At 44.0% G+C, this 22427-nt stretch overlaps 2 protein-coding genes and 1 long non-coding RNA gene across 3 annotated transcripts; 2 read left to right on the plus strand and 1 right to left on the minus strand.

Annotated features, from left to right (window-relative positions):
• Window positions 1–2276: 2276 nt before the first annotated feature.
• LOC127346172 (uncharacterized) lies at window positions 2277–4188 on the plus strand. Its single transcript, XM_051372721.2, has 2 exons — window positions 2277–2590; window positions 2800–4188. Exons 1-2 carry the CDS (start codon window positions 2525–2527, stop codon window positions 3850–3852), a joined length of 1119 nt encoding a protein of 372 aa, XP_051228681.1. The 5' UTR covers window positions 2277–2524; the 3' UTR covers window positions 3853–4188.
• Window positions 4189–9123: 4935 nt separating this feature from the next.
• LOC127346173 (very-long-chain (3R)-3-hydroxyacyl-CoA dehydratase PASTICCINO 2A) lies at window positions 9124–11160 on the minus strand. The gene is made up of 8 exons (XM_051372722.2): window positions 10965–11160; window positions 10768–10879; window positions 10566–10673; window positions 10421–10474; window positions 9923–9993; window positions 9719–9800; window positions 9520–9616; window positions 9124–9425 (listed from the first exon to the last, which is right to left on the minus strand). The coding sequence occupies exons 1-8, from the start codon at window positions 11024–11026 to the stop codon at window positions 9355–9357; spliced, it is 657 nt and encodes a 218-aa protein (XP_051228682.1). The 5' UTR covers window positions 11027–11160; the 3' UTR covers window positions 9124–9354.
• A 1474-nt stretch (window positions 11161–12634) lies between these two features.
• Window positions 12635–14305, plus strand: LOC127339014 (uncharacterized). Its single transcript, XR_011754425.1, has 2 exons — window positions 12635–12924; window positions 14025–14305. It is a non-coding gene; the product is annotated as an uncharacterized lncRNA (long non-coding RNA).
• The last annotated feature ends 8122 nt before the right edge of the window (window positions 14306–22427 follow it).

Here is a 22427-nt window from a genome sequence, read left to right on the forward strand (position 1 = left end):
TTGTCAGGAAATCTTGGAGATTACGAGAGCTTTTTCTAGCTTTAGCATTTCTTTAATTAGCCGGGATGCTAATCAAGCAGCTCACTTATGTGCTAAACAAGCTAGATCGGATAGGAGAAGATGCCTGTGGATAAACTATAACCCAGGTTTTCTTTCTGACACTCTTCGGAGTGATTGTAATCGTGTCATTTGATTAATGAAGTTTCTTATTCACAAAAAAAATGCTATTAGCGCCCACCTGCTAGGGCTACGACATTAGAAGGAGCTAGCGACCAGGGGGTATGCGCAAGGGGGATTGAATGAAGGAAGTGTGTTATGGTATATATAACGAGCTCCCTAGTTGTGGGCTCGGTTGCAATTTTATATATTGGTGCACCAACGATTTGATGTATTAGTTTCCTTATATTTTGTCCAATATTATTTGGATATAACTGGTGATATAACCAGCGAAATACGGATATTAGTAAAACCATATATTTTTACGGTATTGTTAACTACTAGTCATACTTGTAACCGTATCCATCAACTACCCGACCGAATCTATTTTCGCCTTCCGTAAGTCTCCGATCGGCCAGTCGGTCGGAAATAATCCATTCCTCTTTCACCCCTATACGGTACTGTATATGATTTCCTTCTTCCAATTACCCAAATAACTCTTGTATCCATTGGATTATTTCTGATCAAGATTCTTTTTGCAAGGAGATAGTGAGGACAAGAAATACCATCTTACTAAATGGGTAGTCTTCTGCCACCCAAGATATAAAGGAGGGCTTCGTGTTCATGAACTTGAGGTTAAGAACATGTCTCTCCTAGGTAAATTTGTGGCCAAGCTGCTTACCGAAGATGGGATTTGACAAACCATTCTGAGGACAAAATCTGTTGGCTCAGGTGCAATTCTCAAGTTTATTAAAATCCTAGGGATATTTCTAGGTTAGCCTTATCGCAAAGAAAAAGCATATGGTCCTATGTCCATTAATGATGGATCTGAGATAAAGTTATGGGAGGACAAATGGTTAGGAAATACCACGCTCCGGGAATAAATCCACCTGTATACAATATTATGCATGACAAAACTTATACCTTAAATAAGGTGATGGAATCCTCCCTAACAAGAGTGGCGTTCAGAAGAGACCTTGTAAGGCCCCGTCTTAAATCTTGGAATGCATTTCTACAACATTTACCTTTGGGCCAATATGACGCGAGGGACGGACGATTTCTGTTGGGACCTAAATGAGAATGGTAAATTCCATGTGGATTCCATGTATAAAGCGATTAATCCAGCCTATTGAGCTGGTCGTTAGTAGTAAGATGATTTGGAGGACAAATATACCGCTGAAAACAAATGTTTTTTCGTGGTATCTTCCTTGGGGGGTTAGTGTCACTAAAAACAACCTTGCAAAACATAACTGGCAGAGAAGTAAAAAGTTCATCTTTTTTTATCAGGATGGGAAAATAAAACATGTTTTCTTCTTCCTATATCTATATGGTCAATCATCCAAATAGGTTTTACCTTATATCTTCCACATAGCGTTGCCAAAAAAAAATCCAGTTGGCTTACTTTGTTGGCTCATAGGTTTAAAACACTTATTATTGTGGTGGTGCGCTTGTCATTATTTAGTCGCTTTGGTTATGCATAAATGACAAGGTTTTTAATGATTAAAATTCCTCTCTTATACAAGTTATCTACGGGTGCACCATCGATCCATTCATGGTTGTCTCTTCAGTGTATGGATAAGGAGGACCTCTTTATGAAGGTGTCTATACTGTTTGGTGGCAGCATAATCTCATAGTAGTGGATACGTTTTCATGCTGATTTCATGTATCGAGCCTTGCTTTTATTTTGTATTTGCATTTTGAATGTTAAGAGGTTGGTTATTGGGTCTTAACTATACATAGGTCGGATATAATGCTTAAATCTTTTAAATAGTAAAGGGCCATTTCTCAAAAAAAATTGACAATAGGTTATAAAATAAGCACAACCCAGCATATTTCAGCAATGCAATCTGAGCCTTGCTGCTATGAATAATTGTGCAATCGTAATTTAACCAGCTGCCTAATCAGCTCATTAATTATTACTAACTGTAGCTTGTAAGGCTCTGCATGCATCAGCTGATCAGCATGGGGTAGCACTCTCAGCTCCGTCAGCACTCACCAAGGTAAAAGCAAAAGTTGCAAAAAAGGAAAACAACAAGAAGATGATGTCCTCTGCCCCCTATCTCAAATCTTCACAAGCTAGAGAGAGAGACCTCTTTCTCTCTCATCTCTTGGTGCTGCAACCTGGCTCTCTCCTTTTTCTCTATCCTCTCTTTCTTTGGTAGCTCCCTCTCCCAAAGCAGTCAAGAGCTAGACCCTCCCTGTCTCTCTAGCTTCCATTCCATTCCTTTCCTTGGTAGTACCTCCTCCGATTCCATTTCCCCAGCTGAGGTGCCGCCAAGTCTCTCCCTCTCTACCACTATCTCTCCAAGCTCCAGCCAGCCGCCCTGCCGATATATCTCCCAACAACTCTCTCGTTGTAGATCACACCATGATCTTCCCTCCTGCCTTCCTAGATTCATCGAGCTGCTGGAACACCAACCACAACCAGCTGCAGGTATGCATATTAATTTGTTCTTCTAGTCAATTATTCTCTCAAGATTTTGTCCACAAGCGAGAAAACGAGGTCGGGTATATATGCTAGCTAGGGTTTGCTGATTGGAGCAATCTATCCTGCTGATGTTTGCACCATGCATATATCTTGGAATATACTCCACATACATCTTGGAAGATGCATGATTAATTCCTGATCTACTTGATTTGCAGCTGCAGCAACTTGCCAGTAACAATATTGCTACTACTCCTTCACTGGCTGCTGCTGCTGGTGGCGCTGGTGGAGGAGGTGGCAACAACAACCATCCTTCTCAAGACGGAGCAATGGCCACGGCCACTGGAGGAGGTGGTGGAGGAGGAGGCGGTGGTGAAGGAGACGGTGATGGCGGGCCGAACAAGCCTATGTCGATGTCGGAGCGGGCGCGGCTGGCCAGGGTGCCGCAGCCGGAGCCCGGGCTCAACTGCCCGCGCTGCGACTCCACCAACACCAAGTTCTGCTACTTCAACAACTACTCCCTCACCCAGCCCCGCCACTTCTGCCGCGCATGCCGCCGCTACTGGACACGCGGCGGGGCGCTCCGCAACGTCCCTGTCGGTGGCGGGTACCGCCGCCACGCCAAGCGGAGCACCAAGCCCAAGGCATCCGCTGGTGCTGCGGCAGCGGCAGGGACGACGTCCGCCACGTCGACAACGCCCAGCAGTGCTACTAATTGCACCGGCAGCGCCACGGCGGCCGTGCCGCCCGGGATGCAGTACTCCATGTTCAGCAACAGCGCGCCGCCGCAGGGCCGGTTCGCCGACAGCTTCGACCCGGCGAGCCTCGGGCTCAGTTTCCCCGCGAGGCTGCTCTTCGGGGACGGCAATGGCGCCTACGCCACGGACGGCGGCGTGCACCACCACCAAGCGAATGGGAACGCGATGGAGCAGTGGGCTTCAATGGCGCAGATGCAGGGTTTCCCGTTCCTGCACGCCATGGACCACCAGATGGCCGGGAATCCGCCGCCAACAACAACAATGGCGGCGATGCAGGGCATGTTCCACCTAGGGCTCCAGAGCGGCGGTGGCCGTAGCAATGGCGAGGACGCACGAGACCACCAGTTCCACCACCACGAGACGCCGCAGGCCAAGAGAGACAACCACCATCAGCAGCAGCAGCAGGAGCAGCAGGATTACCCAAGCGGCAGGAGCATGTACGGAGACGTCGTCAATGGCAATGGCGGCGGCTACAATTTCTATTCAAGCGCTAGCAATGCAGCTGGTAATTAGCTAGTTAATTTACCGCGATCGTTCTTGTGTGCTTCAAGATCGAGCTAGACTGATGCATGGTGAAACGGGCTGGGGTATGTATAAAATCTTCTGGATATGTGTTACAAGAACTCGATGGCGATCGAGATCTCTAGGGAGGGAGGGGGGATATTAATGCATACGAGATTTAAACTTTTTTTTCCTACAAGTACGTGTTTGATCACTACCTTTGTAGTACTAGTATTGTTTTTCTTGTTTAATTAGTAGTACTCCTACTTAGCAGCTAAGTGTAGTCCTGCATGCATGCTGGAATTCGTTGTGGTATCTTAAGTGGAGTATAAGTGTTCTACTTCCATATTGGTATCGTGTTGATCATCAAACACCTTCTCTTTCGTAAATTGCTTCTCTTGATTAATTTTGTACCTGGTGATCCAGTGTACGTACTTATGTGAAGTTGTTCTTTAATTTAATATCATGCTTTAATTTAATGTTATGGGCTAGCTTATACCCCGCATATGCCTCTTGGATCTACTTCCATCTAAACTATGTACACCAATCTATATACGAATGATAAACTTGAAGAGCAAGCATAAACAAGTAATCGTTAGTGCAAGTTAAATCTGATGCTGATTTAGTTCTTGACTATATGCTAACTCTTTAGATAAGTTGATCTATTGAGAAGATATAGTAGAATCAGAACACTTCTATTTGGAAATGAGCATAATTTCATATGTCTTTGCCTTCTTTCTTTTATCTATTTTACGGTTGTATGACGCCAAGTATGTAGATATCGAACTTAAAGTGGGAGGGAAACATACCAGATCGAGTGCATGTGTTAACCATGACTTACATGCCAGTTTGTAGTCTTTACCACTTGCATGGTCATGGTCAAGGCAATATTTATCTGTGCAACGGATATAGTAAATTAGCAATCCATGAAAAGTTTGTGTAGGTTAAGCAACCAATGGTAAGTTGATACGAGAGACGTATGCTAGTTCAATAACTGGATCCTCGAATCAAATCCTCAAGCACACATGAGAGCATATGCATGATGCAAGCTCAAGAAAGCAAAAGGAATATAAGTATATATGTGTGTGGAATTATGGCCCATATATGTATCATGTAAAAAAGTGTAATACTTTCTAATACATATACCTACAAAAGGTCGATTTCTTCGGAAAGTGGTGTATCCCCTGGCCTCTATATTGATTGCCACACTTTTCATGTAGAATCAAAATTACACAAATGTGAATGTGTGCATGGATGTCATGAACTTACAGTGAACAAAAGTTATTTCTTGTTTGGATTTGGAATAGGCCACACGTAGTTTATTAGTTACAGGAAGGTGTCAGCAACGTCTGTACCTGCATATCTGTATCTTTCAATGATTGGTAGCTTAGGTCCAATATATATGATCGATGCATGAAGCCGGAGAAGTACAATCTATCGGATGGGACTAGCTGCAAAACCATGCATGGGACGGTGCATATTATGAACACATTATCCATGGATTGCGTAGAGCGATGCAATGATGCATAAACTAAAGAAGCTAGGGCCAAGGGGCATGATGATGGAGAATTATATTGGTGTGCCCAACTAAAAGCACAGGGGAGCAAAACTGGCACAAAAAGCGAAAGGAGGAGGAGCCTCTCTGCTTTTGCTGGCTTGCTAGGGTTTTGTTTGTTTGATCATCGTCCGTCATGGAACATGGAATGGTCCAAGATCCTCCCTGAATTTCTTGGTATGCGCATGGGCATGTTCAGGGGAATCTGATTCTCCCTTCGCCTTTAGCGGCTTTTCTTTCGACTTTGCTTTCTCCAATGCCTAGGTGGCCGGTCTCTCTTCCTGCTAATTCTTCCCCCGCTCCTCTCCCCAGATCTCTCTCTCTCTATTTCAGGGAGGGGAGGGGAATAAAGCTAGCCACCATGCACATGCACCATTTTTATTTCTTCTTCCATCTCTCTCTAGCCTCTAGGCCTTTCATTGGCGGTTGGATGGGAGAGTTTTATATCCTCTGGTTCTTGTTTTCTCTGACAAAACATCATCTTTACTTTTGTTCGTGTTTTGATCTTGCCATGCATGCTTGTTTTACCCTATCGATGTAACAAAAACGTGGCTACCTGGCTTCCCATCTTTAACGAATCTCGTTGTCAAGAGATTGGGTAGGATGTTTAGACGACCGTCCAGTTTAGGCTACAGCATTGATAGATGTATCAATGCATGCAATCAGTCAGCATTTGACAGATTGCATTCATCCGCATGTGAACCAGCTACACAGTTTTGCCATTTTCTCAAGCGACTCCGATAATAGTTTTATCTCTAAGAACCGTCCGGATAGCTTTATTGGTACTAACCGCCTGTCAATACTAGTATTTGTTAGAGTTATATTATGTTTCATGTATAGTATGTATGTTTTCCTGTTGTACAAGGAGTTTCGTGCATATTTGTCAACTGTACATATGTGCTCCTTAGGCCTCCAGGAAATATATGTTGCATATTCCTTAACATGGATTAGAGAGATAGGTCTTCTCTTTTGCACCCACAACTCCTGATAAGGTACAATCTTGTGTGCCACCAATGTTCTTCCAGTTGTCGCTGCTCCTTGTCCCTCCGGCTGATCCTGCCTCCGTGTCAGTATGTGGGATTCCTCACTCCATTCACGGTATAGTTTCATTGTTCGGATAAAAATTCAATAGCATCAAACTGGGATAGATGAATAATCGACAGAGTCATGAGTACGAAGGCCGGGGGTTCCCATTTCGAAAAATAAAAAATATTTAGTAGGAAGAGAAAGTCCTAATGTAAAAGCAACATGAGTCTTACGTGCTCATGTACTGATGAGTTTAGCATCGGTATGAAATATGTCGGTCACATACCACAGCGCCAAAGGGGCCATTATGCATCGGTATGAAATCTTTCATGGCACATACAATCCGCCGCCTTGTTAGGCGATGTGATGAGTTAATGTGCCGAGCAAAAGAAATTAAAGAAATTTTGGGCTGCGGCACACCCAATGTAACTTAATCTAGTCCTTGATGGATATCGAGTTGCTCAAAAGTCGAGTTTAACTAATTCATGTTCCTTCTTGGTTAAATCTATGTATATGGGCTTTGTGAACATGCATGCTAGATTACTATGAAAATATGCTAGGAAGCATATTTTATGTGGTTTTATATAAAAATATGTTTTTAATAACCTTGCCAAATGAAACTAGAATGGAAATAGAAGATGTTTTCTCTGTGATGTGGATGAAACAATTCAACATATTCTCATTTCATTCCTTTATGCTCATGCTGTTTAGTTAATAATTCACTTAAATTTTAATTTAACCCCTACAAGTAGCATCACGAATATGTTAAGGAGTTGGTTAAATTTGGTAAACAAAAAACAAAACTTAAATTTGTTTTGGAATTTTCGAGTTCGGCTATATGGAACCGCAACAATTATGTTGTTTTCTTAACAGGTCTATAGTTATTCATCTCTTATATGTTATCCACATGGCTACCCATTAGATTTGTATATGGTACTATCTTCAATCAGTGAAATAACAAACGAGTCCATGGACTTTCGGAGCAACCACTTAAAACTGGTAGCACAAGATATATTCAACCGGTGCGGATGAGAATCCAAAAATAGAATTATGTGACAATGCATAGGCGCTCCATGTTTATTTTATTTCACTACCATACTTTTATATTCACTCTTCATAATTTATTATTTATAACTCTCTTTATGATCTATGATTTGCAAATTTTTGGTATGGAACACTGCAACAAAGTAGTTGTGGAAAACGATCTATCCAAAGGCGTGAGCTTATTCCTCTCTCTGGAAAAACTCGCGGCCGGCCCTTGATGCATCAATATGTGTGTTGAGGCACCACCTAGTTGCACATCTAGGATGTTATGTATCGATAAGGGCCCACGAGCCGTGTATGCTCCCTCCGACAACAAGGGTGAAAAGAGCAGGAGGGCTACAAGGGTTCTCTACTACTGTGGCTTGATTACCAATTTTTTAAGTGACCATATATACCATGCAGTTGCGAAACTACCGGCAAGTACGGAATGGGGGGGGGGGGGGGGGGGGGCGAATTAAAAAATTAGCCCAAAATCATTTCATATTTAACAAAATTTGACTAAATACCCTATATTTGGCCCATTTGCCCCTCACCCCCATAGTGGCCCAAAACGCCTTTGTAGCCCATTTGCCCCCCAACCATTTGACCCAAGTCCGCCAGTGATTCCATGTAACAACATGTACATGAATTTTTTTTAGCTTCACGACACAATTTTAATTTTAATTCCATTTTTAGGACCTGCATATAATTACTCATCTTGAATGGGATACAATGAGCTCGTGGTTTTCTATTGCAATGAATCATGGAAAAAAATAACCTGATGACGCCACGGCGAAGCCGGTGCCGGATTCTACCCTGGATGTAGCACCGGTCTGGCAAAAACAAGCCCAGGAGGCTTGGTATGGGGGATTTTATCAAGTAATGACCAGCCCGTGTCACCCATTTTGGCCCATGAGAAAGACCATGCTCCCAAACGATGCAAACGCACGCCCAGCCGGCCGTCCCCGACTCCAATTCTGGAAAACTAAGCTCCTCTGGCGGAGCTTCAGCGGTTTTCACGGCCGCTCAATGATCTGCTCCTTCCGACCGTCCGGCCTCCACCAATCTTCCATCTAGTCCCTAACAGATTACAAACTACAGTATAGATTGATCAGTTGAGCAGTTCGTCCTAGAGCGGCTGAACTTTGTGCTGTGAAAATTAGCACATTTAAAACATGATCTAAAAATACGCAGTGAAATAAGAAGAAAATTTCAGCACCATTCGTGTACTAACTTCACATGTGGTTGATCTATCACGAAATGAAAACATCCCCTATAATCTTTAATTGATGCGTATCAATAGAACTGGTGAATTTTCTGTTTGATATTTTGATTCTAAATTAGATTGTTCAAAATAATTATGCTAATTTCTATTTGCTAGAGTTAACAGATTTTATCCAAAAGTCTCGAGTAAGATTTTAGCAACAGAAACAAGACTACACTTGTTGCTGATCATGGAGTTCGAAACCCAATTTCTGAGTTTGATCCATACGTTAGAGATGAAGCTAAGAGAGCATACTAGGGATGGTATTTCTAGATGTTGTGCAGTAATTTGTCTATCTTTGCCATCTTTGTGTTACTGGGAGTATTAATGATGAAAATTACCAACACATAACATTTTTGCGATAATTCTTTGTAAACCTCAAAACATAATGTTCAAATTCCAAAACATGTAGACATCGGGTAAATAATTCAATAGATCATGAATTCCGCAAGGTCTTTAACAACAACAAAATGAAGATACATCAGTGCATATCCTTATAATTTGGATATTGTTTCAAGTTCAGCAACATTCACATGACAGAGATTGACGATCCTCTGCTGCAGCTAGTGCACACCAAGATCAGGCTGCCGATTTGCTGATGAGGCATTGAACAGGACGATTGGTACCCACTTTTGGAAGTGACTATTTACATGGTCTTCGACTTTGAGAGAGCCTTCTTGCGCTGCCCAAGCATGTACGTATACATATGCGGGCTCCCTGTATCCAAAGTTAAATTTATCCACTGTAAGGCACAAAAGAGGGTGCAGATGAACTGAAGAGAAGGCAATACCAAGGACAGAGAGTAACATACCTGGAACGTAAATTAGAAGCACCATGATTGATGCATAAAAATAATCAAACGAATAATTCCATGCGTTGGGCAATCTAAACGAGTACTTCTCTGACGCCTGCGGTTATCGTGCACAGGCATATATTAGCATCATTAACTAAATCTATATGTTTACTGGTCAGTTTTGCCTTGAATGGATATGTTCAGAGAATAATAATACCTTAATGTACTCCAAAGCAATGTATATCAGCCCAAGCTCGCTGCTGATGCCGGTTGGGTACATGATTAGGAAAGAGCTATACCTGCACGCATCATGGTTTGATTCCATGTAAATACCCATTCTTTATACAGTTGATGGCTCGTTAACTTAAAACCCTCAAATGTTATGCAAAAGTAAGCTTGTAGCAGCGCAGTGTGGTCTTACCTAAGCCATTGAAGCCACGATGGGGCAGATCCAAGAAGTTCTTTAGTGCCGAAGAATGAATATCTAATGATCTGCATTACAACACAAGCACTTGAGTAAGTATCTAGTTGTTTGTAAGTTACATAATTTGCGGTTTATTTCTATTAATCGCGTGATCAGATCATTTTGACAAACAGACCATATGGCATTGACTTTGGCAACCTATTCGTAGTATAGCGTACTAGCTGTAATGGTTTTGTCCTAATTTTCCTGTTTACAAGAATTCTGAAATTGAACTTGGGGCAGCAACATCCCTTATGCCAAAACCATATCCTTAGTTATCATTTCAGGAGCATGTTTTCAGCTAGTCTAACAGCAACAGCGCCTCTCGACTTGATAATAGTGACGATTAATCTGAACAACTGTAATCCCCATCTTATATAAACCAGTGATGCTACCAATCTACCATTCCATATGCTACATACTAGTATTAGTATGTCAGTCAGTTCGAACCCATACCTCGGTGATGGACCAGCTGATGACCAGGGAGCTCACGAGAATGTGTGTGGTGGTCTGCAATCATCCAACAAAATGCAGGGAGATTAGCAGAGAGCAACATGGCAGTGTAACTCTGCAAGTTCTGCGGCGGGCGAGGCGAGCTCACCTCCGGGAAGCTCCAGAGGATGCCCCAGGTGACGAAGAGCCGCGATCCGATCTGCGGCAGCGTGGCTGATATCGGCGACCTCACCAGGCCGACGAGACCGTGGATGATCTGAAAGACGAGGAAGAGGTCAGAACAGAGCAGAGCGAAAGAGAGAGATAAAGAGAAACAGCAAGATCCGGCAGGAGGGACAGTGATGACGTACCTCGAGGACGGCGGCGGTCTGCGCGAGCTGGAGCGGCCTCTCGACGGCGGCGTAGACGTCCCGGTGGCCCGACCGGAGCAGCGTGGTGACCGCGTAGTAGAGCACCTGAGCCCTGCGGACGAGGAGACACGGATGAGTCTGACGGTCAATCCGTGACGATGGGATCGGGAATTGGATGTGGGACGTAAAGAACGAACCATCCGGAGAAGACGGCCCAGTTGTAGACGGCGAGGTAGGCTCGCTTGAGTGCCGCCGCCATGGTCGTCGCCGGCTGCTGGACGGATCGAGATGTGGGCTCTGAGATGCGGTGCGCGAGTGGTGGCGGAGTTATAGCGGCTGCCCGTGGACTGGTCGGAGGAGGTTTAATTGGGGCGGATCCATGTCACGCCCCGGAGCTGAAACCAAAGAACCTACTACTCTGCTCAGCTCAGCTCAGCTTGGAGTGGACAGTGGAGTTAGATGAGCTACCAGCGGTACCAATTTAGTGGCAATGAATATGCGTAGGAGTACCACTGAACCACCTTACTGGAGACTGACACGCCTCTTCAATGGGGCGTAATCTTGGTTTAGGTCGTTGCAACGCTCCGTCTACGACAGGTCAGTTCTTCGTCAGGGAATTCGGTTTGCTCATCGGTTCTGCGTGCACGGTTGCAGGAGTCCTCTCGGTAGAACCAAGTGTTGTTCATCCGTGGGGAACGAGATTGTTATTTGACAAATTAAGGTGCACTTTTTTTTTTGTTTGTTATCTCATCAATCTCTGCAGGCGATCAGATTTACAGCCTCCTCGTATAAATACACGGCTAGGCTGCTACACGGGCGGCTCACTCCTTGTAGGACACGGACGAGCGTCGAAACACGGCCAGGCTCCAACAGGCAAGCTGAGTCCGATACGATACGTACGATATGAAACAAAATTTTGACAGATTAGACCATCTGCCCCAGCGAAATGCCAGAAAGAACCACCTCTGAGTGCAAATATTAAAACAACCGTGGCGGCACGCTGGCTAAGCGACACGTCGCACATGCCGCCGTAGCCGGTGGTGGCAGGACTTGCCACGAACACCGGGTGGTGGGCCCTGCCGCCACCGGCGCCCAACGTGCCGCCACCACTCACGGCGGCAAGTCCTGCCGCCACCGGCTACGGCGGTATGTGCGACGTGTCGCTTGGCAGTGTGCCGCCACTGTAGTTTTGACATTGCACTCAGAGGTGGTCTTTTTTTGGCATTTCACTGAAGCAGGTGGTCTGATTTGTTAAAATTTAATATGAAGCAGACACTACCGATGCTTGCTTAATGGGACTGCTAGAACTAGACCGCCACGCATGGCAACACTGCTTAAAAAAAGCTCTGTTAGAGCTCAACAGCTACTGATGTAGTAAATATATAATCAAGACCACTCCTATCTTTTAAGTTTTAACAGGGATCACATGATACTGGTATTTTACCGCGGGTACTTGGTTAAGCACAGCAGTGGTCAATTATTTTTTCCCAATTGCTAAAAAGTGCTTGGATGCTTTCTGTCAAACCGAGCACTCGTTTCTTTGGCCGTTAGATTCGTTCTGGACGGATCGATCCCGCGCCGCAAAGTCCCACCTGCGTTTGGACAAACTCCCACCTGGTTCCTACGTGGCACGTGTTGTGTAGCGACCGGTTTCAATCCCGCACCCTTCTCTCTCGGCGAGGTCGCTGAAACTGTTCCCCATTTTCTCCTCTCCCATTCTCAGCGCACTAGGGTTCCATGGCGAAGGTCAACCGCGACCGTCCTGCTTGCCGTCAGAGGACGAGGGCGTGCGGGGGAAGGCTCGCTCGACGGTGAAGGGCGAGCCGCGAGGTAGTGCGGCGTGCTCTCCGTCGCGGAGCGAGGTTTCTGGTTAGGCGACGAGGTTGATTTCGGTGGTGGAGGTCAACCTCGATCGATCTGCTCGTCGCCGGATTGCGAGAACGCGCGGGAGGAAGGCTCGCTCGACGGCAAAGGGTGAGCCGCACGGTAGAGCGGCGTGCTCTGAATCTGGCATCGAGGTTTCCGGTCGGGCGGCGAGGTCGCGGCATAGAGCGTGCGGCGGTAGGGAGCAACACGACGGAGATCTAGTTGCCCGCGTCACCATGCTGCCAGGTGATGAAGTTCTGCGGAGGATTCTGACCACGTCGAGTCACAGAGGTAACTCCAGTGTGAATCCCCTTTCAACCATGTTATATTCTGGTGTGTTCATTAAGGAGCAATTCATCGCAATATCCACAATAATTTTTCTCTGGATTTATCCGCTAGTGTCTGTCTCGTTCGGTTGTGTGCTGGCATGAACCACAATGAAGTAGATCTCGTGTAATGTACATGGCGCGTGCTATGCTATGAATGATTTCATCTCGCGTGAGGGATTTCCTTTTGGCGGAATTAGTCCAGTGGTCCACTTTGGGGCTACTTTGTTGTTGAGGCATTTTATCTGCTCAGTAGCACGGTTAACTGGTTGCGATGCAGGCGGAATTTCTCACTAATCAAGCACTAATTCCGATCAGATTTCACTAGTCATGCACTAATTCTGCTTACTGTGGCTTCGTGTTTGTGGGACAGATTCGGGACGACTCTTGCCACCCCATTTGGTAGCAATTTGAACTAGTTCATGTGTTACTGCTTTGTAAATTGCCAATGGACTGGTAATTTGGATAGATCTTTTGCTGGCATTAAATGTTGTAAGCTGGCCACTCATATTAATTTGTAAGCTGACATCATATGGATAGGTTTGTTCTGTTGTCGACTTTTTTCTTAAGTTGGCTTCGGATCATGGTTAAGTTGGTTTCATGTATTAAACTAAATTGGCTTCTGAACATAGTTAAATTATTTTTTCAGCACAATCGTTAAGTTTTGCATGCTTATTTCATTAAGTTGATTTTCAAACATGGTTAACTTGGTTACTGAAACCACCATAGTTGCTACTCTGTCAGCATGCCTTAGTTGTCTTGTCAACATGCTTAAGTTGAGGACTGAACTCAATTAAGTTGATTCCTCCAACATGCTTAAGTTGTTAGGTATTGGTACAATCTATCTAGGTGTTCCTATTGAGCTACATGCATGAGTTGTCCACTAGTTTGATTAGTTGCTTTGTGAACATGATTAAGTTGAGTACTAAAAAATAATTAAGTTGGTTCTTTCTGGTATGCTTAAATTGTGTGGGTATCTACAGCCTATCATGGTTTCTCGTTTTCGAGCGAAGTGTATAACTTGGTCACTGGTCTAATTAAGTTGCCCTTGCCAACATGTTTAAGGTGCTTATTTGTGATACTGCTAAGTTTTACCTTGAAGCGGTGGATCCTAGGCAGCGCAACTAGTACCATCTCGAGTGCGGCGGTGGCGGAGGCTATGGTCAATGGTCACTGGTCTACTGAAATTATTAAGTTGCCTCCACATGCTAGTTAGTTTTTAGTTTCTTATTCACTTTCTAGCTCATTTTTACCGCTCGAACAAACTATATAAGTTGGATTCTGGCTTAAACGAAGTTGCCTTTCACACCTTCCTCAAGTTGGTTATTGAAAGTGATTGAGTTGCATCCCCCTAGTTGTCATGTAATTAAGGTTTCATTAAGTTGTTTTATTAATATGTGTAAGTTAGCTACTGAAAGAATCCAAGTTGATCTGCTCATCCTAGGAAGCCATAGCGGTGGGCCTATACGAAGGTAACAATAATCATCCTTTTTCTGATCTGCGATTGGTTTAATTGGAGTAATAAATCAAGTTTATGTGATCCTTTCTTTTATTTTTAAGTGAAATAAAACAATTGTGATGTTGTTGTTCTTATTTGCTTCCAACGAGAGTTACCCCTGAGCCAAACAGGATTAAACATTTGTTTACGAGAGCTATATTTTATCTTTCTTTAGATAAATGTGTATAGGTCAGATGAATTGCTGGTCTATTTTATGATCGAGCTATAAATGAATATTCTGACACGATATATGTAAGCCAGAATAACAACTTGCCAGCTTTAGTCAATAAAAGAGAGCAAATGTGATTACAAAAGAAAATTCTTACCAAAAATATTAACTAGCATCAATGTTCGGATAAAAATGTTACGCCTAACAATGTTGCGAAAACATACGCCTAACAATGTTACGAAAACATTGTTACGAAAACATTGTTCTGGAATAGTGTTCACATAACATTATTTGCCAAACATTGTTACGCCGGAAACATTGTTTTGCAACAGTGTTCACATAACATTGTTTGCCAAACATTGTTACGACTAACAATGTTTCGAAAACATTGTTACGGAAACATTGTTTTAGAACAATATTATTAGATGGGCTACACCACGATTTCTTTTCTAATTTTTTGAAGCACTTAACATTGTTCCAAATAGTTTTTCATTTTTAGAAGAGCTAAAGTGCACTGCCGGGACAACAACCGGCTTAACTAGCTCCCAGTGGCGTTGGAAAAAGCCTGCAGTAAAACCATCAACACCCAGGAACTTTGAAGGATGCATTTGGAACAGAGCTTGTTTCACTTCTTCCTCCACAAAGGTCTATCCAGTAGAATCCTCATCTCATCCGTTACACTCTTTTTTTTTGCGGGTACACTCTCTGTAACAAAGTGCAAAAGTGGATCCATGCTCGGTGCACCCTGAGATGCATACAGATGTTGATAAAACTTCTGTACCTCTGTCTTAAGTTCTTCCACATATTCACAAACAGTCCCATCCTCCCTCAGCAGTGAAGTTATTTTGTTCATCCTCTTCCTCCTTACTACATGAGAATGAAAATACAAAGTGTTTTTATCCGCTGCCTTCAACCATTGAACTCTAGATCTTTGTTTGATCCAAATTTCCTCCTCCGGAAGGACTTTATTTATTTGATCCATCAGGTCCCTTTCCTCTCTTGATTGGCCTCGACCCATGGAACTCAGCCTCAGTCGGTCCAAACATTTCCTCAACCTAGACAATTTACATTTAAAATTTCCAAACGTTGAGCTTCCCCATTTATCCAATCCAGTTTGGATATTTTTGAGCGTGCTCATGACACCCTCCAAATCCCCCTTCCCACTATTTTCCTCCCATAAGCGTTTCGCCGTTTGGTCATATTCAGAGTGAGTTTGCCAAACATTCTCATAACGAAAACAATGGTTCTTTTTGTGGTGCTAATCTGATCCTTGCACTGCATCCAAAAGAGAAGTGCACAATGGTCGGATTCCACCAAACTGATGTGTTGAGCCCTTGTGACTGAAAAAGCATCAAGTAATTTCTCATTGCATAGCCCCCGATCAATCCTTGCTCTCACATTTGCACCATCCACCTGTCTATTATCCCAGGTGTAAGGCAAGCCCGACCAACCCAGGTCCATTAAATTGTAATTTTCAGTGCATTCACGAAAAGCCCGCATCTGGGACTCGGGACGTTTCGATGCACTGAAATGCTCACTTCCAAATATTATTTTGTTATAATCCCCCACACAAAACCACGGATAGTCCAGTGCGTTAGCTAACCGCCGCAGCAGTGTCCAACTGACATGCCTATTTTCCTTCTTCGATTCGCCGTAGAAGTCCGTGAAACGCCACAGACTCACATCATCTCCCACTGTTTTAACTACCACATCAATACTGTTTTGATTGAACATTTTAACCTCGACAATGGCATCTGCTCTCCAAAACAGTCCAATTCCCCCACTTAGACCGTCATTATCCACTGCAAAACACCCCCCAAAACCAAAGGAATTCGCCATCTTCTCAACTCGATCACCTCTGATCTTTCTCTCCATAACAAAATACATGGTGGGCGCTTCCCACCTCACCAAATTGCGAAGGTCCCTCACTGTCGGCTGGTTCCCAAGCCCCCGCCAGTTGTAGCTCATACAACTCATTGCTCTGGGCGTGGCTGGGACTCAGCCGCCGCCATATCAATACCTTCCTTATCAGTACGAGTCTTTTTCTGTTCTCTCTGAACATCTCCCACCTTACTTGGTGAGTTCATAAGAGCAGTTCTCTTCACACCTTGATTGTCAACATCCCCATGCTGTAGTTTTTCAGCCGCCTCTGCCCCCGGTAGATGTGATAGATCAAGTGATCTCTGAACCTTTGACTTCTCTACATAATGGCCATGTGCCTGAGTATCGAATTTAAACACTGCTTCTTTGACCTGGCCCGTATTATTCTTGATAATATGACCCTTTGTATTGTGATACTCCCTCCTTCCCACGAAGAATGTCGAAAGTTTGTCAAAATTTAGATGTATCTAGTACTATATGGTGTCCATATTTTTCGATAAAGGGAATATATTAATATCAAAAGATGCCAATTACACCCAGTGTCGAGGGTACTCCTCGGCAATGCCCTCCGATTGGGGCTTAGGGTTGATGGAATCCTGCAAGCTGACACGAGACATCGGTTCACAGACAAGCGGGGAGAGCGATTTACCCAGGTTCGGGGCCCTCGATGAGGTAAAACCCTTACGTCATGCCTGTCTGTTCTTGATTATGAAGATATTGGATTACAATGGGGTACCGAATAGTTCGGTTGAGATCTCGTCGAGAGGCTAAGTGCTGCGGCGACCTAGCTTTAGACTTTTTGGTGGCTAAGACTGCTAAGATTGATTGTGTCCCTCGGCAGCCCCTCTCCTGGCCTTTATATAGGCGGCCAGGTCTCAAGAGGTCTAACCGAGTACGACTAGGTTTACAGTAGTTTTAAATCTAATCTTTCCTTGTTCGGCTGCTACTTTGTCTTGCCCGTCAACGAATCTTCTGGTGCGCCATCCAAAAGGCCCGTCTTGCTTCCAAGTGCCTTCATGGGCCTCCAACTAAACAATACGGGATAGGACAATGTCGGTTACCCGAAGGGTAATGCCCACGTCAGTAGCCCCCGAGTGTCTAGCCGAACATAGTTCGGGTAGAGACTGAAGCATATCTCCTTCTGATGTTCTTCTCCTTGGTTGTCCTTGTTCATATTGAATCAGCTTCATCTTCTTCTGTCGGGTGTGCGTCAGCGCTCCCGATGGGAGTAGCCCCCGAGTCTAGGTACGGATGCTTGCAATCCGTGCGTAGACTCAAGTTGTACCACTCGAACATTTTGCTCTGCCGAAGTTTTTCTGCAAATCTTCATCGGTCATCCGATATATTTTCCGCATGCAAGGGATGAAGGAGATATGCCCTAGAGGCAATAATAAAGTGGTTATTATTTATATCTTTATGTTTATGATAAATGTTTATATATCATGCTATAATTGTATTAACCGAAACATTAGTACATGTGTGATATGTAGACAAACAAGAAGTCCCTAGTATGCCTCTTAAACTAGCTTGTTGATTAATGGATGATTAGTTTCATAATCATGAACATTGGATGTTATTAATAACAAGGTTATATCATTATATGAATGATGTAATGGACACACCCAATTAAGCGTAGCATAAGATCTCGTCATTAAGTTATTTGCTATAAGCTTTCGATACATAGTTACCTAATCCTTATGACCATGAGATCATATAAATCACTTATACCGGAAAGGTACTTTGATTACACCAAACACCACTGCGTAAATGGGTGGCTATAAAGGTGGGATTAAGTATCCGGAAAGTATGAGTTGAAGCATATGGATCAACAGTGGGATTTGTCCATCCCGATGACGGATAGATATACTCTGGGCCCTCTCGGTGGAATGTCGTCTAATGTCTTGCAAGCATATGAATAAGTTCATAAGAGACCACATACCACGGTACGAGTAAAGAGTACTTGTCAGGAGACGAGGTTGAACAAGGTATAAAGTGATACCGAAGATCAAACCTCGGACAAGTAAAATATCGCGTGACAAAGGGAATTAGTAATGTATGTGAATGGTTCATTCGATCACTAAATGTCATCGTTGAATATGTGGGAGCCATTATGGATCTCCAGATCCCGCTATTGGTTATTGGTCAGAGTGAGTACTCAACCATGTCCGCATAGTTCACGAACCGTAGGGTGACACACTTAAAGTTGGATGTTGAAATGGTAGTACTTGAATATGGAATGAAGTTGGAATATTTGTTCGGAGTCGCAGATGAGATCCCGGACGTCACGAGGAGTTCCGGAATGGTCCGGAGAATAAGATTCATATATAGGATGTCATTTTATGTGAAATAAAATGTCGCGGAAGGTTCTATGGAAGGTTCTAGAAGGTTCTAGAAAAGTCCGGAAGAAACCACCAAGGAAGGTGGAGTCCACATGGGACTCCACCTCCATGGCCGGCCAGCCCTAGATGGGGTGGAGTCCCAAGTGGACTCCACCATAGGGGGCCGGCCACCCCCCACATGGGAGGTGGAAATCCCACCCTTTGGGTGGGAGTCCTAGTTGGGCTAGGTTTCACCTCTTATGGGAGGTTTTGGTTTCGGGTCTTATTCGAAGACTTGGACACCAACACTTGGGATCCACCTATATAATGAGGGGCCAAGGGAGGGGGCCGGCCACCCCAAGACCACAAGCTGGCCGCCCCCCATAGAGTGGCCGGCCACCCCTCCCAAACCCTAGCCAAGCTCCTCTCCTCCATATTGCCCGCATAGCTTAGCGAAGCTCCGCCGGACTTCTTCACCGCCACCGACACCACGCCGTCGTGCTGTCGGATTCAAGAGGAGCTACTACTTCCGCTGCCCGCTGGAACGGGGAGGTGGACGTCGTCTTCATCAACAACCGAACGTGTGACCGAGTACGGAGGTGCTGCCCGTTCGTGGCGCCGGAACCGATCGTGATCAAGATCTTCTACGCGCTTTTGCAAGCGGCAAGTGAACGTCTACCGCAGCAACAAGAGCCTCCTCTTGTAGGCTTTGGAATCTCTTCAAGGGTGAGACTCGATAATCCCCTCGTTGCTACCATCTTCTAGATTGCATCTTGGCTTGGATTTCGTGTTCGCGGTAGGAAAATTTTTGTTTTCTATGCAACGTTATCCTACAGTGGTATCAGAGCCGTGTCTATGCATAGATGGTTGCACGAGTAGAACACAATGGTTTGTGGGCGTTGATGCTTTTGTTATCTTTAGTTGAGTACTTTGCATCTTTATGGCATAGTGGGATGAAGCGGCTCGGGCTAACTTTGCATGACCGCGTTCATGAGATTTGCTCCACGCTCGACATGCAACTTGTATTGCATAAGTGGCTTTGCGGGTGTCTGTCTCTCCTACTATAGTAAAGATTCAATTTACTCTTCTATCGACAACACTAGTATCACCGTTGTGGTTCATGTTCGTAGGTAGATTGGATCTTACTCGAAAACCCTAAACCACGTAAAATATGCAAACCAAATTAGAAAACGTCTAACTTGTTTTTGCAGGGTTTGGTGATGTGATATGGCCATAATGTGATGATGAATATGTATGAGATGATCATTATTGTATTGTGGCAACCGGCAGGAGCCTTATGGTTGTCTTTAAATTTCATGTTGAGTAGTATTTCAAAGTAGTTGTAATAGTTGCTACATGGAGGACAATCATGAAGACGGCGCCATTGACCTTGGTGCTTCGCCGACGATGATGGAGATCATGCCCGTTGATGATGGAGATCATGTCCGTGCTTTGGAGATGAAGATCAAAGGCGCAAAGACAAAAAAGGGCCATATCATATCACATATGAACTGCATGTGATGTTAATCCTTTTATGCATCTTATTTTGCTTAGATCGCGACGGTAGCATTATAAGATGATCCCTCTCACTAAAATCTCAAGATAATAAAGTGTTCATCCTTAGTAGCACCGTTGCCAAGACTTATCGTTTCGAAGCATCTCGTGATGATCGGATGTGATAGAATCAACAAGTGCATACAACGGGTGCAAGACAGTTTTGCACATGCAGATACTAAGGTGGCCTTGACGAGCCTAGCATGTACAGACATGGTCTCGGAACACGTGATACCGAAAGGTAGAGCATGAATCATATGATTGATATGATGAACACTTTGAATGTTCGCCATTGAAATCACACCTTGTCTCGTGATGATCGGACTTAGGTGCGGTGGATTTGGTTCGTGTGATCACTAAGACAATGCGAGGGATATTGTTTTGAGTGGGAGTTCACCTAGTTTTTAATTATATTGAATTAAAATTTGAACTCAATTTGTCATAAACATTAGTCTAAACTATTGCAAATATGTTGTAGATATGGCGTCCCCAATCAATTTTAACCAGTTCCTAGAGAAAGAAAAGCTTAAGAGCAACGGTAGCAACTTCACCGTTGGTTCCGTCATGTGAGGATTTTCCTCAATGGCGGAAATCTGCAATATGTGCTTGATGCACCGCTAGGTGACCCTCTGCAGTAAACCGAAACCGATGAAGTAAAAGCTGTTTACGCAACTCGGAAAACTCGGTACTCTCAAGTTCGGTGCCATCTTATGCAGTCTGGAAGCCGATCTTCAAAAACGTTTTGAGCACCACGATCCACATGAGTTAATCAATGAGTTGAAGACTATATTTGAGACTCATGCGGCCGTGGAATGCTATGAAGCATCGAAACACTTCTTCAGCTGCATGATGGAAGAAGGCAGCTCCGTTAGTGAGCACATGCTCGCCATGACCGGGCATGCGAAGAAACTCAGTGACTTGGGAATAGTGATTCCTAATAGACTGGGGATTAATCGTGTCCTTCAATCACTGCCACCTAGTTACAAGAACTTTGTGATGAACTACAATATGCAGAACATGAACAAAGAGTTACCTGAACTCTTCTCCATGCTAAAATCTGCTGAGATTGAGATCAAGAAAGAGCACCAAGTGTTGATGGTCAACAAGACCACCAGCTTCAAGAAACAGGGCAAGTCTAAAGGCAAGAACAGGAAGAGTGGCAAGAAAGCTGCTACACCTCCTGTGACACCTAAGACTGGCCCTAAGCCCGATGTCGAGTGCTATTACCGCAAGGAGAAGGGACACCGGAAGCGTAATTGCTCCAAGTATTTGGCGGATCTGAAGAGCGGCCTTGTGAAGAAGAAGAAATAAGGTATATCTGATATACATGTTATAGATATTTATCTCACTCGGTTCTCGTACTAGTACACAGGTATTTGATCTTGGTTCGGTTGCTCATATTTGTAACTCGAAACAGGAACTAAAGAATAAACGAAGACTACTGAAAGATGAAGTGACGATGCGCGTTGGAAATGGATCCAAAGTCGATGTGATCGCTGTCGGCACACTTCCTCTACATCTACCTTCGGGATTAGTTTTAAGCCTAAATAATTGTTATTTTGTACCCGCGTTGAGCATGAACATTATATCTGGATCTTGTTTAATGCAAGACGGTTATTCATTCAAGTCTGAGAATAATGGTTGTTCTATTTTTATGAATAATATCTTTTATGGTCGAGCACCTGAAAAGAATGGCTTATTTCTATTAGATCTCGATAGTAGTGATACACATATACATAACATTGATGCTAAGCCAATTAAATTGAATGATAATTCTACTTATATGTGGCACTGTCGTCTTGGTCATATTGGAGTGAAACGCATGAAGAAACTCCATACTGATGGATTACTTGAATCACTTGACTTTGAGTCACTTGATAGATGCGAAGCATGTCTAATGGGAAAAATGACTAAGACTCCATTCTCTGGTATTATGGAGCGAGCTACTGACTTATTGGAAATCATACATACCGATGTGTGCGGACCAATGAGCGTAGCATCGCGCGGTGGTTATCGTTATGTTCTAACCTTCACAGATGATCTGAGTA

The sequence above is a fragment of the Lolium perenne genome, chromosome 3, assembly GCF_019359855.2.
Source record: "Lolium perenne isolate Kyuss_39 chromosome 3, Kyuss_2.0, whole genome shotgun sequence".
Lineage (NCBI taxonomy): Eukaryota > Viridiplantae > Streptophyta > Magnoliopsida > Poales > Poaceae > Lolium > Lolium perenne.